The sequence below is a fragment of the Siphateles boraxobius genome, unplaced genomic scaffold (assembly GCF_051911475.1).
Source record: "Siphateles boraxobius isolate OS27281-9 unplaced genomic scaffold, OSU_SipBor_1 6, whole genome shotgun sequence".
NCBI lineage: Eukaryota > Metazoa > Chordata > Actinopteri > Cypriniformes > Leuciscidae > Siphateles > Siphateles boraxobius.
Window position 1 is genome coordinate 12,045,034 of NW_027509186.1, and position 18,134 is coordinate 12,063,167.

General features: G+C 37.2%; 1 protein-coding gene across 2 annotated transcripts; it reads right to left on the bottom strand.

Moving 5' to 3' along the window:
* Positions 1 to 1,406: 1,406 nt before the first annotated feature.
* Positions 1,407 to 17,180, bottom strand: c15h3orf52 (chromosome 15 C3orf52 homolog). Of its 2 annotated transcripts, none has more exons than XM_077207749.1 (8): positions 16,694 to 17,180; positions 8,437 to 8,508; positions 7,788 to 7,868; positions 7,433 to 7,568; positions 5,473 to 5,603; positions 2,449 to 2,519; positions 2,076 to 2,245; positions 1,407 to 1,936 (listed from the first exon to the last, which is right to left on the bottom strand). In XM_077207749.1, the coding sequence occupies exons 1-8, from the start codon at positions 16,769 to 16,771 to the stop codon at positions 1,929 to 1,931; spliced, it is 747 nt and encodes a 248-aa protein (XP_077063864.1). In that variant the 5' UTR covers positions 16,772 to 17,180; the 3' UTR covers positions 1,407 to 1,928. The 2 variants fall into 2 exon arrangements, with proteins under 2 accessions (XP_077063864.1, XP_077063863.1); XM_077207748.1 differs by having other exon boundaries at positions 8,437 to 8,517; positions 16,694 to 17,134.
* Between the last annotated feature and the right edge of the window lie 954 nt (positions 17,181 to 18,134).

An 18,134-nucleotide genomic window follows, 5' to 3' on the forward strand; every position in this document is an offset into this window, starting at 1 on the left:
CCATCGCTTTCTGCCAACTGTCAGCTCACTGTGAACATCAGTATATTGTTAAGCATGGTATTAGCACGTCGTGAAACTTGTGCGAGAAGTGATGAGAAGTAACAGCATTGTTTGATATCCGTTTCTCATGGGTCAGCCTGTCAGTGCTCAGACCATACGCCGCACACTACATCAGATCGGTCTGCATGGCTGTCGTCCCAGAAGGAACCCTCTTCTTAAGATGATGCACAAGAAAGCCCACAAACAGTTTGCTGAAGACAAGCAGACTAAGGACATGGATTACTGGAACCATGTCCTGTGGTCTGATGAGACATTGAGATATTGTCAAGCGTGTGAGGTGAGGTACAAAGACAAGTGTGTCTTGCCTACAGTCAAGCATGGTGGTGGGAGAGTCATGGTCTGGGGCTGCGTGAGTGCTGCCGGCACTGGGGAGCTACGGTTCATTCAGGGAACCGTTTCTTCAATGTTAACCCATAAAAAGATATAATAAAATATTTACAAAAATGTGAGGGGTGTACTCACTTTTGTGAGATACTGCATTTTTCATCAAATTCTTCCAAGACAATTATGTGAGCTGTTATGCACCACAATATTTTTTTGAAAGTAATTAAGTACAGTTGAATGCACTAAATAAGTGTCATTACAAAACAAATTCTGCAATAAACAGGCAACAGAGCCCACTTCTTTTTATGTATGTTTTATATATTGTCCTAATTAAATAACTGTACAATATGTTGTTCTTTATATTCTGAATGATCATTCTGAGTATATTAAACTAATTTATAATTTAATAAAACTAATTTGCCAATTTCTATGCTTTGACCCAAGAGATATTAGTGCGGTTAATTTGATTAAGGGAGTGTTCACACTTGTCATGTTTGGTTTGATTAAAACGAACTCTGGTGCGATTGCTCTGTTGGTGCGGTTCATTTGAATAAGTGTGAACACTGCCATCCGAACCCTGGTGCACACCAAACAAACAGACCGACACCGCTGAAAAGTTGGGTCTCGGTCCACTTCCAAACCAACTCTGGTGCGGTTTGAATGAAATATGAACGCAATATGGACCAAAGACAGGACTAACCAAAAACAGGTCATGATGTCACAAGATGCAACCATGAAAGGACAGAATGCTTAAGCATACCTGTTTCTTCTCGTAATAGTTGCGAACCAGGACTAAATGTATAGTATTCTTTTTTTCGGTCCGGACAAAAAGAACCAAGAGAACCAAACTACAAGTGTGAACACACCTTAAGATGACCAGCAGAAAATATAATTAGGGTCCTGAGCTTCTGGGTTATTATAATACATATGAGTTACAGATAATATATACTGTATTAATTTAATTCAGGAACACAAAAATACATTTAAAAAAATCTCACACATACAAATAATTCTCCACAGTGTTTAAAAAATGGCCTATCATTTAATAAAAATCAATAAAAGTACAGTACGCATATTACAGAAAATCATCCTGGAGCAACATGAAAGTTCGCATCATGGCAAGAGAACAGGTTTAACTTTACAGACTTAAACTGTGACATAAGTGTAAAACCCCATACCCTTAAACAGTAAACTACATCCATATATTGTAAAATATAATAAAAATACAGCAAAAAAACTGGTTGTGTAAAACTATTGTTTTTTGTTTTTTAATTATTTGATTAAGTGTCCTGAAATGTTAAAAACTGGGTCTTTTTTTATATATAGGCCTACAATGTGTAAAATATATGAGCAGTGATTATTAAATGTTAATAACTGATGGGGAATTATTATTATTCACAGATCTGTTAAAGAGTACAAAAGACAATCAAGTGAATAATGTGATGTGTGAAATGTTGTTTTCTGATGAGGGTAGCAGTGGTTCAAATTCACACATTTGCTCAGGAAAAATAAAATCTCGTAGTTGTAGTTGAAGTTCTACTTATCTACCCAACTGAAAAACAAAAGCAAACAAGAATATCATAGTTAGTCTACTAATAAAACAAAACCATATTAATTTGGTAGTACTGCATGCTTTACTGCAACAAATATATTTAGCCATTGTTATTAATTGTCTTGACTTGTGTACTCACCTTCCATTCTGAGTGATGTCGGTATGATATAGAAGGGGTCTCCACTGTCCTGATCATACAAGTGTTGGAGAAGCACATTTTTAACCATCTTTAGGCTCAGAGTGTAGCGTACCAACTCCTCCTGATCTGAAGGCATCATGAACTGTAGCTTAAACTGGGCTGTAGTGTCCCTGTATCGAAACAAAGGGTTAAACGCTCATTTCTAACAACTTTAACTTGATATTAAAGTGAAATGTTTGTTTGGGCCCCACCAAAAACTGTGCTATGCTAAAATGATGTGTGGACGAGGTTTAAAAGGCACACTACAGTCTGAACAAAAAGTAAATAGAAGAGAAGGTGTAAAATGTGACAATGGAGTGTGAAATTGACTCACTGGAGATGGTTTATGGTGACATTGGAGAAGTACCGTTCCAACGCAGGAGAAGAACTGTAGACTCCTGTTAGCTGAGGGGAGATGAGATACAGACCGAAAGATTGAGTTTTCAAATCAAAGAATTTAGATCAAGATTTTGATCATTCAATCAAGAAAGAAAAAAACTACAGAAAACACTGACTCACGACCGCTCTTACTGAATACCAACCTACTCTGCACTGCCGAGGCTCCCATTCGTGACGTAAAACGACGCGATGTTGAAAAAAAAAGCGGGTTTTACGAGCAGTCAAAGAAACGCTCACTTTATCTACTAAATTGGTGCTCTTATGTTGGTTTAAAAGATTTTAAATCCTGCAAAGACTTTTCATATGCTATTTTCATACAAGGTTATATAATAATTTTGATGTTTTTTTACCTGCAATATCTTTAAGCAGTGCAGAGTGAGCTTAAATCAGACGTGTTAGATGAATGGGCACTGGGGGGAACACTGTCACAGTGAAAGTAGAAGTGCAAGTTGTGGTTTATACACTACCCTGCTCAGGCCAAGCAAGTTTCAGTTTCTTTTAAAGAGTGCTTTTCATGCCCTTTTTCAAAGTCTTGATTTTGTTTTTGGGCTCATTAAAAAAAAACACATATTTTTCACATATTTGACATTGTTGCAGCACCTCTCTTCCCAGTCTGTCAGTAACACTGTTTTAGTTCCTGTCTCTATGGCTGCGTTTACACGGGCAAAAATAATCAGATTTTTTTTACTCACATCTGACACGGATCGGAATTTTCTGCACACGTGTAAACACACAATTCCGCACAATATAAAAATATTATTACAATATATAATATATTTTTCCGCATCCGATCTGAGCCACTTACGTACATCCATCAGATACGTACTCGTGGGTGAAAAGTTTGCCCATAAAGATAGCTTTTTAATTTGACATTATGAAACAGTTGTGCCTGTATGCGCTTGCTGTTGAAGTGGAAACTTTATAAAGTAAATAAATTGAACATTCAGGAGCTGGTTTTCAACCTCTGCCCCTTGTTTTATAAACAAAACAGCTTTACTTTGCTGTAATTTAATGAAGTGATAACTTTGCTGTAATTAAACCAACAAGCTTCACTATTCTCTCTCTCTCACTCTCTCTCTCTCTCTCTCTCTCTCTCTCTCTCTCTTGTTAATTCATTCAAGAAATGTAATCTTACAGCGCTACTTTATTTCACTTCAGAATTCTAGATCTAATGAGCCGTAGATAAAGTAAACAAAAATTACCATTATTTTCCAGTATATATCCGTTCAGTCAGATTTAGCGCTGCAAAACATCTATGACAGCTGTTATCTTGTTCATGCTGGCAAATAATCAATAATTTTAATAGCACGGCCATTCAAAACCAGATGGTCTACCAGGTCGCATAGTAAAGCGATCACCGACAATCATTTTGGGCGGGAATTAATGGCGGTCTAAAGAGAATGTAAACTGGTGGACCAAACAAAATGATTTGATCTGTGCATTGTGAAGTGTAAACGCAGCCTATGAAAAGTGCAGTTTGCTCTGATTGGTCAGCTGGACTAGTGTGTTTTGATTGGTCAACTGTTCATGTGTTTCGGCAATGTCACGCCCCTTACCATAACCATGAGTTTCAACACATTACTAACTATCACATTGTGACATGTTCGTTTTGGGAAGTAAACTCAAGACTACAATGGAGGCGTTTCGGGGAGTTTCAAACAGTGTTTACTGATATAATAGAGAATAACTGCCTTTGGAGTGACTTTGCAGACCTTTTCCATGCTCAAACAGCAACATTACACACTAAAGAAATTAAAAAGTAAAAAAAGAAAGAAAACGAAAGCATCGTTCCTATTTATAGTTCTAGAGTCAAATTCTTTTCCACAGAAGAAACAAAGTCATGCAGGTTTGGAACGACAGGAGGGTGAGTAAATGAATTTGTGGATGACAGTACATTCATTTCTGGGTAAACTATATTCCTACAAATGTCCTCAATCGTAATGACTAAAGCTATTTCTGGGGGGTTTTGAAATAGTTTAGTGCACATATTGGTTGTAATAGTCTTAGTCACACGACTTTCTGCATGCCTGTTGTGCAATAAGAAAAAACTCTGAAACTGCTGCTTTTCAAAGTAGTTGGTGTAATGCAGAACAGTTCAGCTATTTATTTATTTTTGTTCATTAAACCAACAGAAACCAGATTGTAAATGAGCCAGATTTAGCCAAATAGGATAATTGTCATATGTTATCATTCTTAAAAAGGCAACCTAAACTTGAAATAAAATTATGACAAGAAATGATACATTCAGAACAATATCCATCCCAATACAATACAATGCACCAAACAAATACAAAACACATGTCAACAACACAGAAAATAAAATAAAAGCTAACTTTTTGAGTGATCACATCAACAATCCACAGCTTCAATTGAGTAAAAAGACAGCAAGTATTAATAATTAAAACCCAAAAGTGTTATTAAGATAATTCTCTGGGTTGAGTACAACTACGCTGTCTTTTACTTCTTCCCTTCAAACTCGGTAACCCACTAACTTTCAAACAATATATAAATGTATGAGAAATAGACTTGTATCAACTGGTTCAAACACCTAGAAAAGTTGTTCCTCCATGAAATGACAATTTAGACAACTTCACAGCTCAAAGAACACACTGTCCCGTCTTGCCCTTTAGATGTCACTTTTAAATGCCATTTTTTCCCGCTCAAACCGAGAGATGAGGCAAAATCATTTTCTGTGGTTATTGATAACAGGAGATGGTTTCCATAGAGTATAGCATTGTTTTGAACACGGAATATTAATTTAGTTTCAGAATCGAGATTAGTGATGAAAATCATGTAAACTTAACAAAAGGTTCTGGTTAACATATCTTTAAATCCATGAATCAATTTCAATAATCATACACATCTGTTTGATATGTTTGACATGACATAAAGAGTACGAATGGGTTTCTCAAACATACTTCAGAGGCATAATGTCAAGTAATGGTTATATCATTATTACCTGCTCTTCCAGCTGCAGGATCTCTTGGTCTGAAGTGAAACTGCTGTTGTCAACAGTAAAATTCCCTCTGAAGAAGCGCTTCACCACAAATGATGATTTATCATAATTCTCATCCCCATCGTCATCACTAACTTTAAAACACAGAGGGTTACAAAACAACACTTAGAATTAGTTTGTTATACAAGGAATTTCTTAAAATTGACAAATCACATGGTTGCAAATCAATTTATAACACATCAAGACATGATCACGAAGTTTATGCTGTTAAAATATTATTAAATGAGTAAAGTATGAACAGTTATGATTATGTACACCATGATTGCATCATCTCAGAAACATGCTGACATTCTGGGAATTCATAGAGAAAGGCTTCTCTGATCTCACGACTTTACACGTCAGTTTAAAGCCAAATGTTCAAGCCAGATCCGACTGGCATCAGCTAAGCACAGGAATGTGAGGCAACAGTGAGCAAATACGCTCTATAATGTGCATAAAGGCTGTAAGAGTCAATGACATCATATTTTTTGGTTCAGATGTATGATCTGGTGTGTCACCATGTGGTCATGTGACATGAATAGCATGCAGAAAAAAGTAAAACGGGAAGAGAGGATGTATGACTGTGCCTTATGCCTGTGGCTGCGTCCCAAAGCTTAGACAGCTGACTTAACTGCTGTCTTTGCAGGTCGCGTTTGTGTACGAAGAAACCTCACGAAACTGATTTCAGACAGACTTCTGAGGCAGAATAACGGCTTAATGATCTACATTAAAATAGGGCAAGCCTAGGTGAAAACTAGGCGACTATTTAATTACTACAATCATTTCTTGATAGAAATGACATCAAGTGGAAAACATTGGTCAAAAACGTACATAAATGTACATTTACACACAAATGGACCACTAACCGCAACTTTCAGTCGCCATTTTTATTTTTTAGCTCAACTGTCACAGAATTGAAAGCACAGGATTGTGGGATATCAAAGGCAGTGAAGGATACATCTAAGCGGTCTTCAAACATCGATCAGATGAAGGTATCTCAGGAGACAGGAAGTGAAGCTAATGTTGGATTCGGACATGCCTTGATGCCTTCCTACCTTGAAATGGCACCTCCGAAGGCAGCATTTATCAGCTTTTAGACGCAGCCCAGAAGTGGAGGAAACAAGTCTGAGCTTTCCGAAAATTCCCAGTTTACAAGTTGTAATTACAAGTTCTACGAGAACGTGAACACTTATTACAAGTTGGAATTATGACGTGAACACAAGTGTATTCAAGGTTTAAGGAAAATTACTTTTTTGTTGATCATTATTTTCTTAATTTCTTATTTTTAGAGAGGCATTGTCTGTTTTTTTTTTACTAGGTGTCTAAAAGCTGCTCATTGCAGAAGGATAATGCAATACGCAAAACATCACGCCATTTTCACGGATTAGAAAAATGTACATCTTCACCCTTTATTTAAATATTACAATGAAAGTTTTGTTAAAGATTTTGTAGGAATTGTGGCGCTTGCCTTGGAGTCATTTGTTTTATTTGTGATAATACAATAAAACATACCTAATTTTGCAGACATAACTTTTAACAAGGCTGTAATACAAATTAATAATGAACGCATGCAAAAACAAGAGAACCAATGACATATTATTAACTGATTATTTTGTAGTCAATGTATACTTTTTCTATGCATTTTTTTTTTGCATAGCAAAATAAAACCTGTAGCTGTAGTTTGCCAAATCATTTTGTCAAAAAAAAAAAAATACCTTACCCACATTTAGTGTTTGTTCTTCCCTCATATTATATTTAAAACATATTTTACTCATATTTTGAAGGTTTATCAAGCTTATAGGGTCATTAAAAACAAATATCCCCTCTGAACATCACGTTTGGCCACTACTCAATAACAAATTGCACTAGTGACATAATCAATAACATTAATAGTAGACAATGAAGCAGAATGGAAAATTGATACCTTCACACAGAATGACTGAGATCCCGATAACCAGAGCAATGGCTAAGAAGACGATAAGTATCACCATCCATAGTTTGAGTTTCCACACCACCAGCTCGTTCAGGTCTGTCTTCAGGCTCTGCAACTCCCTACGCCACTGCAATCGCAAGGTTTTCTAACTGTAGCTCAGTGTTTTCAGTTTTCAGGTCCAGTGATCTTGACAACACATCCTCGTATATAACATAGTATAATGTAATATAGTGCACATATCTGGACTAATATACTCAGGGGGAATAAACCTGCACCACATTTCACTATACACATTATTTCCCCATGTATATGCACCTAAATAATGGCTTCATGTTTTCATATTTACCTTTGAGGTTTCAGTTTCAGAGTCCGTATCGACATCAACTTCAACTTCAACTTCATGCTGTCTCCTATTGTTCTCAGCGGCCTGAAAACACAAATCCACACAGGTCAAAGTAAACTAAAGGATCAGTTTGCCGCTTCATTTCTGCATGAGGTGTCAGGGCGCACATATCAAGTGAAGCTTTCTTGAATAACATGAGTGAAAATAGGATTAGAGGCACACTTTTTTGTATGTGTCAACCAGGCATTCATAGTTTTTATTTGAGTCATTGCATATCAAGTTTCAGCACAAGAAAGTGGAAGGACCAGCTTATGTAGTTGAATGAAAGAAACTGATGGTTTTGTGCCAAGGCAAACCCATTTTGACATACAGTACATTGCATATGTATGTCCAAATGGTTATGCATGTCAAAAATGGCTTTGCTTTGGCACAAAACCATCAGATTCATTTATTGTAAAGCCTTTCCTGTAGCTCAAACAGTAGAGAACGGCACTAGAAACAGGGAGATTATGGATTCAGCTCCCTGGGAATGCATGAACTGATAAAATATAGACCTTAAATGCAATGTAAATCACTTTGGATAAAAGTGTCTGGCAAATGTAAATCATTTATTTCTCCAGCCAATCAAAAGTTATGAGTAAAAGGCATTTACCTGTGTTGTTGATAGAAGATTAGAAACTTCTGATTCGACGTTGTTTGGGACAGATCCATTTCCTGGAATAACCTGTGAACACTTGCGCAATTTACACAATATACACACATATTAAGATAAAAATTACTGGTCAGTGCAGTTTTAAAATATATCTTTAGATAACGGCCACTAACAAAACAGTGCCAAACATGGCAACTGGGTCAATGTCATAAAAGAGAGTCCATCATGAAGAAAAGGGTCAATCTTTAAAAAAGAAGGGAAAAACTAGGTTTAAAATGTGCCACGTTCTTAGACATGTAGGCTACTCTTTGTAATCCTGTTGTTTTCATATGGTTTTGAAATATATTTATACCGTTTTGAAGAAACGACTCATGTAATCATTATGTAACCATTTCCTATCCACTTCGACTCATGCAACCATTATGTAAACATTTCCTATCCACTTTGTATACATTATATATACACACATGGTGCTAAATGGTTCAAATCTGGACTCTGACCGATGCCAAAACATGAACCTGGTGGACTTGTTCTCAAGCCACTTCTTGCTTGTCTTTCCAATTTGGGAAGATCAGAATATTATCTGTCAGTCATATTTATTTATAAAGCACATTTAAAAACAACAGCTGATGGCCAAAGTGCTGTACAAAGTGTAAACAGGTATCCTAATGACTAAACATAAAACACACAAATAAACAATACACTACAATTTATACCACTAGGCCCAATTATGACCATAAGCAACAATAAATAAGTGGGTTTAAAGCAAAGACTTAAAATCGATGTATGTTGTTGGTGCAGTCTTTGTGTAAGATGGCAGATTGTGCCAAAGCTGTGGAGCGGCCACTGAAAACACATGATCTCCTTTCAATTTCAAACGTGTCCTTGGAACAGTCTGTATACTACTGGTTGACCCAAGTTTTCTTAAAGCATTGTAGGGATGAAAGGAGATCAGAGATGTAAGGAGGAGCCAGTCCATGCAATCCCTTATAAGCAAACAATAGTGTTTTGGTCATTCCTTTTTAGATAACAAATTTTCATTTGTGGGAAGCAAGTTATACTGCAATATTCTCCTGTACTCCTAAGCATTATAGCTTTTTAAAATCGCTTAGACACTAAAAGTGGCACTTGAGGCCCACTCAGTGAAACTCGAATACCTAATCTTCAGACCAAGTCTGCAAAACTGCAAGCAAATGATCTGCTTTACACACAGCTTGCAGATGTAAAATAAACCTTTTGGAAAAAGCTAAACACTACATTAGACACATTACTCAACTAACAGCTCTCGTGTGTCATTTGGGAAACACTGCCATACGATGGCAGAATCATTTCCCAATACCTACACCCAACGATCATGTGTGAAGACACATATACATGATTTGTTCACTTAGAAATCTAAACTCATTGTTTTGAGGGAGAAATTATTCATTTTTAACCCCTTTGTTTATAGTGTAAAAATACCAAATTTGAATTTAGAAACTCAACGTTTTGAGAAACAAATACATTTTCACCCTTGCATTTCCGTTTATTTTGTAAGTATACAAGTCACCTCTATTTCTCAAGCTCAAGTCAGTTCAGTTCAATAACTGTCTACAATTCATCTATTACACACTGAACAAGCAAAAGACACAATATAGTAGTGTTTATGAAGAAGTGTATATGGCTAATCGTTTGATGGTTTGTGTGCATAGAGTTACTATACAAAAACAATTATACACAAAGAGTAAAATAGTTTTGAATTAAGTATTTGCTTTTGCAAGAGATGTGTGATTTTGTTGTAGTTTTGTGAGAAGGGTTTAGAGAAATGGAGCCATAGTTTTGGAAATTGTGTGCAAGCAATTAAAAAAAAAAAAATTAAAAAAAATAAGGCCAGAGGGCTGTTTCATAAAACAAGATTAGAATACAAGCCAGGCTTATTTTGGTTAGTCAGGCTTATTGTCGGTTGATTCTGTTTCATAAAGCAAACTTAAAGGGGCATTTGGCAACTATTTCAACTTAATAAAACCGTTTAGAAATCATTTGGATGGTTTAATAACCTGTTCTGGTGGACTTTCTGGTTCTGGACTTTCCCCGCTCCCCCCAACGTTCCTAGGTGGAAAACCAACCTTGCAACATGAGGATTAACGTCCCGGTAAGTTGGAAATAGGAAGTCTCGTGAGAAGCGAGAACGAGCTGAAACACAAACTGCTTTATGGCAATTCGACAAACACACACGCCGCCCTCAATGTGTATGATCCACGCCGCCCTCCACACGATAAGGTTGGCCGGCTCCGATAATAACAAATGCACATGAGCAGCGGTAGAAAGGGGGAGAAGGGTGCGCCGCAAGTGAGTTTTCTTACGACAGTGTTGGGAAATATACACCTCACAGCTGTAGGGGGAGCTCGTTGAGAAAACATGCGACAACAAAAGTGAAAATCAGCGAAGCTAGAGTTGCCGAATGCCCCTTTAAAAAAGTTCAAACTCAGTTACTCTGACAACTTATGCTGGGAAACTAACCTGGTACAGGGCAGGATAACTGTCAGGATAAGCCTGAGTTACACAGATCCTCTAACACTGACCGACAGGAAAACATATCTCTCTCATACCATTATTGGACTTTATTAACCACTAGTCCAAAAATAAATACACAGTATACAGAAAATCAACTTAAATAAGGCTACAATGATAAATAAGAGAATATAGACCTACAAACGTGTTCAATTATATTGTATATGAAATGTTTATGTTAACGTTCTTATATATATATATATATTTTTTTTTTTACATAAACAATTGATAGTATAAAATATAATTTAACACGTTTGTAGGTCTTATATCATTTATCATTGAAGATTTATGAATACATTTCTTGCTGGTTTTGTTTGGCATCTGTAGTATATTTTATGGTTATCAGAAGAACATTAGAAAATTACAATGTAAAAAAACACCTTTTAAAGCAAAAGTTAAAATCACAAAATTAAAAATAAATAATTACAAAAGCACAGTATACATTTTAACTGGTAAGATGAATCTGAGCTTAGTAATTGACCTACAGTATATTAGCCTACATTTGATTACCCCATTACAATAGTCACTTTACAGTTATTGCTATCATAAAAATACACTTGTAGTTTTAAAATTCTAAATAAGGCACATCTAATGTCCAAATTACAAATATTCTAGCATATATATATATATATATATATATATATTTTTTTTTTTTTTTTTTTTTTTTTTTTTTTTTGGATGTATTTTATTATGTATTTCAATCCAAACTTATTTAGGCTAACACAATTATACAAATGAACAGTTATTTTAAAGACATAATATTTTCCCCCAATAAATATTCCTTATTTTTCCTTATTTTTTTCTTTTGTGATAATACCCACCAACACAGCCTAAAAAAACACATAATTAGAACAATAACCAATAAGTTCATAGTTAGACACTTTTACATATTGAGTAAAAAGACAAAAAATAAATAAATATTAATACAAACTAGAACATTCATTTCCAGAAGAAAATGTGAAGTGGTGCTTGCAGTGGCAAAACTCACCACTCGGTTGCTAGGGTGTGGTACATGATTGCATACGAGCCAAAATACTTGTCTATTCGATGTTCTGGTGCTGAGATATGGCTTATTCATGTGTTCAGGTGGTTTCTAGGGTGTTCTGAGTGGTTGCTATGCGGTTGCTATGGTGTTTTGAGTGGTTGCTATGGTGTTGCTAAGCGGTTGCTTGGGTATTATGGGTGGTTGCTAGGGTGTTTTGAGTGGTTGCTAGGGTATTCTGGGTGGTTGCTAGGGTATTTTGGATGGTTGCTAGGGCGTTGCCAGGGTGTTCTGGGTGGTTGCTATGATGTTGCTAGGTGCTTGCTAGGGTGTTCTGGGTGGTTGCTATGGTGTTGCTAGGGTATTCTGGGTGTTGCTAGGCAGTTGCTAGGGTGTTCTGGTTGGTTGCTATGGTGTTGCTAGGGTATTCTAGGTGGTTGCTAGGGCGTTGCTAGGCGGTTGCCAGGGTGTTCTGGGTGGTTGCTATGGTGTTGCTAGGCGGTTGCTAGGGTGTTCTGGGTGGTTGCTATGGTGTTGCTAGGGTATTCTGGGTGGTTGCTAGGGCATTGCTAGGTGGTTGCTAGGACGTTGCTAGGTGGTTGGTAAGTTGTTCTGGGTGGTTGCTATGGTGTTGCTAGGCGGTTGCTAGGGTGTTGTGGGTGGTTGCTGGGCGGTTGCTAGGGTATTCTGGGTGTTTGCTATGGTGTTGATAGGTGGTTGCTAGGGTATTCTGGGTGGTTACTTTGGTGTTACTAGGTGGTTGTAGTTGTCACAGATGGTTACTATTGGAGTTCTTTGCATTTTTTAGCATAATTTAGCACTTACCTAATCGCTATTAGCATGTAGCTATTCACAGCTAGCATGTGTAGCATGTTGGAAGTCCTGTTTGCTAGCATGAGTCAAAAGAACCAACCACAATCTCTATACGATATTCTGATGCAGAGATATAGGTCTTGCAAAATGGTTGCTAGGGTACTCTGTTTGGTTGCTAGGGAGTGGCTTGGCAGCTGCCAGTCATGAAACTCCAAAGGCTGATTGTCACTATGAATGATATAAACCAACTCCTTGCCTCTGTGACATTTAGAATGGAAGATATCCCTCTATAGATTTTAGTTGCTAAGGTGCTCGACAATGGTTGCTAGGCAGGGGCTAGGAAGTGTTGAGTTGATTCATGATTGGCTGTTTGCTGCCCCGAGTCAAACGAGACCACCCTTGTGTTTCTATGACACTTCTATCCGGAGATATTCTTTTGACCTCTTTCAATGGAAGTCTATGTAACTTGTTGCTAAGGTGCTCTAAATGGTTGCTAGGGCGTGGCTTAATAGCTTCACAATGATCCTGAGAGACTGATTGGCCGTCTGAGTAAAATGAGCCCGCCCCCTTGTCTCTATGACTCTGTGATCCAGAGCTATGTTCAATACAAAATCACTATACAATGTGTAATCCCTATACAATGTGTAATCCCTATACAATGTGCAATCACTATACAATGCATTTCATGGGGCGTCCTACACCATAGTAAGTCAATGGGGCATTTTTGGGCAGCTCCTACCCCCCAGGGGTGAAACTTTTACCCCATTGTGAGGTATGTTCTTACAGAGGTATGTTCTGTGATGTCAGCATGTATTTTTTATAACATAGTAACAGATAGTTACTATAGAGTTATTATAGAGTCCTTAAAATCTTTATTAACAAGTGCCTTTAGTATGGCTAGGGTGCTGTAATTGGTTGCTAGGGTGAGGCTATGAAGATTTTAGGCCATTACTTATTGGCTGCTTGATAATATAAATCCTCTGAGGGAGAGAGAGAGGGAGAGAAACGCAGGGGTGTCAGGCCCTTTGTGTCTGTGTGAAAAAGTCGGTTGGGATTTGAATTTCTGAACATTCCGCAATGTTAAGTCAATGGGATTTTTTTGGCCGCTTTTTCGTCCGCTGTGCGAGCATCGTACACCCGATCGTTTATAAAAGTCATAGCACACCTGTCCTCAATGAGCCGCATGATTTGACGCCTCACTCAGGGGTCTGTGACAAACTTTGCGGAAGGAGTTACGCGCCAAACTTTGTCCAGAATAATAATAAGAAGTAGCCTGGTTAAAACCAGACCATTCTCAGTTGTAACTGAGTTAGGGTCTGGCAAAGCTTCATAGACAAATCATTTCCAAAGCGGCGTCACCAATGGACGTAGCTCAAATGCCTCTGGGCGCAATTGGATAGACCTAAAACCAATCAGAGCGATGAAGGAGATGACGTATGCAGGGCGACGTTATAGAACAACGTTTGAATACGAGCAGACACTACTTGCTCTACATTTATTTAAAATTAACAGCAAGACAACTGGAAGTGAATGTGCTTTCCATTAAATAAATCACACACAGTAAACAAAAACTTAACAAAAAAAAGTTTTGCAATGAACTTTGCAATTTAGACGCGCACACTGGGTGCCGGTGCGGTGAGACGTACATGCTCGGGCAGATTAGGCTTGAATTCGTTCATCCTCGGATGCTGCGCCGTGCTCGCTGTTACAAAAATCCTGTGCACACAGGCAAGCGAAATGGGGTCTTCCCGGTCTTGCGCACCGAACGCATCATTTTTGCGCACCTTCGCGCTCGTGCGGATGCGGAGTATAAACAAGGCTTTACTCCGTGTCAGCGCGCGCTCTGATCGGTAAAGGGGCACAGACCTCTCCCGAGCAGTAGCAACCTCCGATCACACCACTAACTCCGCCTCCGGTTCCCTCGTAAGCTGATATTAGTATTTAAACATTCTCTATGATAAATGTTTGTGAAAAAAAATATTTTAATAACATGGTTTTGGCGGTTATAGAGTTATAATGACGTTGTTCAACTATAACCGTCACACATAGTTCCACGGCGGCATCCATCTTTGTAAATGTACAAAATCTGCTTCACCGTCGCTCTGCTGTCGTCATCGTGTAAGGCCCGCCCCAACGTTTCTGATTGGTGCCGCGATTTCGACGGATTGGAAATGGACTTCAATGAGCTCTTTGCACGACTAACTTTTTGAGCAAATCTAAATTTGCCGGAAGTTGTCTGGGTTTTCCCAGGCTAAAGAAGAAGATGAATAATAAGTATGGAGAAGAACACTAGTGATGCCTTGCCTTTGGCAAGCACCACTAATTAAACATTCACATTTATATCAAAGTCTTATAATGACACATCATTCCTAATAAGTTATTCAAGTACTATTATTTAAATATCTAATATTAAATAAGTAAATAAATAAAATAACAAATAACTAGAATTAAAAGGGAGGGAGGGTTATATAAAAATGTAGTTAAAGTGGCTAATATGTATTCCTTTATTTTATGGAATCAATAATATCTTTTCAAAATGTATACTATTGATCTTAATTTCATGTTATCCTCTCCATGGTGTACTTCAGAAACTAAATCTAACCGATCATTTAAAACTAGGGATTCTTGCTTTCTCCAAAAAAAATTGTATTGCATTAAAAGCTGTAATTCTGAAAGTCATCTTTATTAAGTAGCATAGGTCCTATACCCAAAATTATATTTTGTATCTTTATTATATTTGCTTTCTTAAAAAAATCTCCCCTGAATTAGGCTACTTCTGTTCATTTTTGTTATTATTTTAAGTTTAAAATATATTACTGTAACGAGCTATAAGTTCACTGCAATTTATCCAAAATCCTAAAGATAAATTTCTGATGTTTTTTTAATATAACTCTGATTGTATTCGTCTGAAAGAAGAATGTCATATACACCTAGCATAGCTTGAGGGTGAGTAAATCATGGGCTTATTTTCATTTTTGGGTGAACTATCCCTTTAAAACAGGGACTGGTCTTAAGCCTTGTCTGTGAAACCGGGGATATGATTTTTCACAGTGAATTATCTCACCAATACCAGCAGATAAAAGGCTCCCCACACAATGACACCTCTTCCCCCATGCTTCACTGTGGTAGAGATGCATTATTATTATATTTCTTGCCAGATGACACAGCTAAGGAAAATGCAACTCTGTCTTTAATGTTTTTCTAGGACAACAATGCCTTTTTAAGCAGTGCATTTGCTTAATTTTTGCTAATTTAATGGACAATATTTGTGGTTAAGACTAAAAGCATTTAGCCATTTTGGGCTTGGCCCATTTTTATTTTCAGAAGTGTGAGTGTGTTTGTTTTTTTCAAGTAGGCTAACATTTTTTAACAATTTCCTGTATTCAAGTCATTGAATGTCTAGTAGTGTGTTTTATAGAATAATAATGAAATAACAGATAAGAAAAAAACAATTTGTCAGCTCACTTTCACAGATATGATCATTCATTAATGGTCATTAGCCTGGTTGCCTGGTTTTATAAGTTTTTAGCAGAAGGTTTGGAGACCAGTTTAAACCAGCAAATAGCGCTTAACGCTTCGACCAGCAAACTTCTCAGCTGGGGACATACATGGTAGCCTATGAAGCTGGAATACAATAATGTATAATATGTATGTAGCCAATAATACAGCCTGACTTAGGTCATGGTATGCATTTAAGTCCTAGTAGGTTCTACATTTTGTACGGAATTAATAAGTAAAATCAAAGCGTTTTTCCATAGATCCTTCGATCAAACAGAGATCACACAAGTCCCTCAGGTTAAAACCGCAGTGCTCTCTGAACTTGTACGCGCTTGCCCAGACACAGCGAGAAACTAAACTAGACAATGAACAAAAGATTAGAATGAGTAAAATAATTTTTTTTTGCCAATTTACCTCAATTCCTTGGTCACCGGGGTCGTTGTTGTTGTCACAGCCCGATTTAAAAGGCTTTAACTCCAGCTCGTCGCTCATACTTCCATAGACACTTTTTAAACAGACAACCTGTGAAACACCCGGAACTGACTACGCAATGTTCCCCCGGTTTGTGTTGTGGCTAGAAACAATGCCGTGTTCACAACTGTTACATGTTGTTAATAAAGAATAAATAAGCTGATTCCATGTTTCTTCTCAACGTGGATGGCTGTAATGATAATACAGGTAAACTCCAAGTGTAAAAGTGTGTCTCGTATTTCAATTGTCTGTGTGTAATAAAGCGAAACTGAAGAAAAGTAGGCTACAGCTGAGCTGGGATGTTACAGGAACTGTGGGTGTAACCTGCCTTTTCTGAGGTCGTAAGTTAATTGTCTTCCACTGAAGATGACACCGAATGTGTGTGTTGAAATTCACACGTTTCCAGGTAAACACACGTGTCAACCCGTCTGCCCCCTTGTGGACACATAGACTGCTTGGCATTTTGAGCAAAGAATTTAACCAGTAATGAAAATTCAGTCACTTTCTCATTTCGAGTGTTTTCACAACCTTTGCGCTATTCTTCTGAAGCAACAGCTTTGTGCGAGAAAGAGACTTGTATTTAAAGGGATTGTTCACCCAAATATGAAACTTCTGTCATCATTTTCTCAACCTCAAGTTGTACCAAACCTGTATGAATTTCTTTCTTTTGCTGAACACAAAAGAACATATTTTGGAAAATATGGGTAGGTAAACGAACACAAAGACACGTATAGCCTACGAGTCAATGTGCCACATGTTTGGACCAGGATTGTGGTAGGCCTACCTCCTCTGACGGAGTATTCGTGCTCGTGTATTAATAGGCACGACATTTGGGTCGAGAACAATAGTAACCTTACTGTCTCACTCTTCACCGTAAATGCTTTATGCACCTGTAGAATTACCTTTGTTGAAAGCCCAGATAAAAGTTAAATTTTAAAGCTATATTATGTTTGGATCCATGTCCGAGGCAGTTCGACTCCATGAGCGCATTTCTTTACAAAAAAAAGAACACAACTTCTACGGAAGACTGAATTCTTGTAATTTGTTATTCTCAAAATATGACGACTTTCTCATATTCTCATATTCTCGTAATGTGTCGACTTAAAACTCAAAATATTTTGACTGTAATCTCGAAATATTTCGAATTTATTCTGAAAATATTTTGACTTTAATTTCGACTATATTGTCAAAACATTTTGACTTTATTGTCGAAATATTTCAACTTTTTTCTCGAAATGCTACGAATTATTCTCTTAATTTTTATTTACGTTGTGGTTCAGGGTTTCCGTAAACATTTGATGGGCCCCATTTATTTCCATAGTAATTTTATTATTTTATTTTTAACCTCAATGGAAGTCAATGGGGCCCATCAACTTGTTTGTTT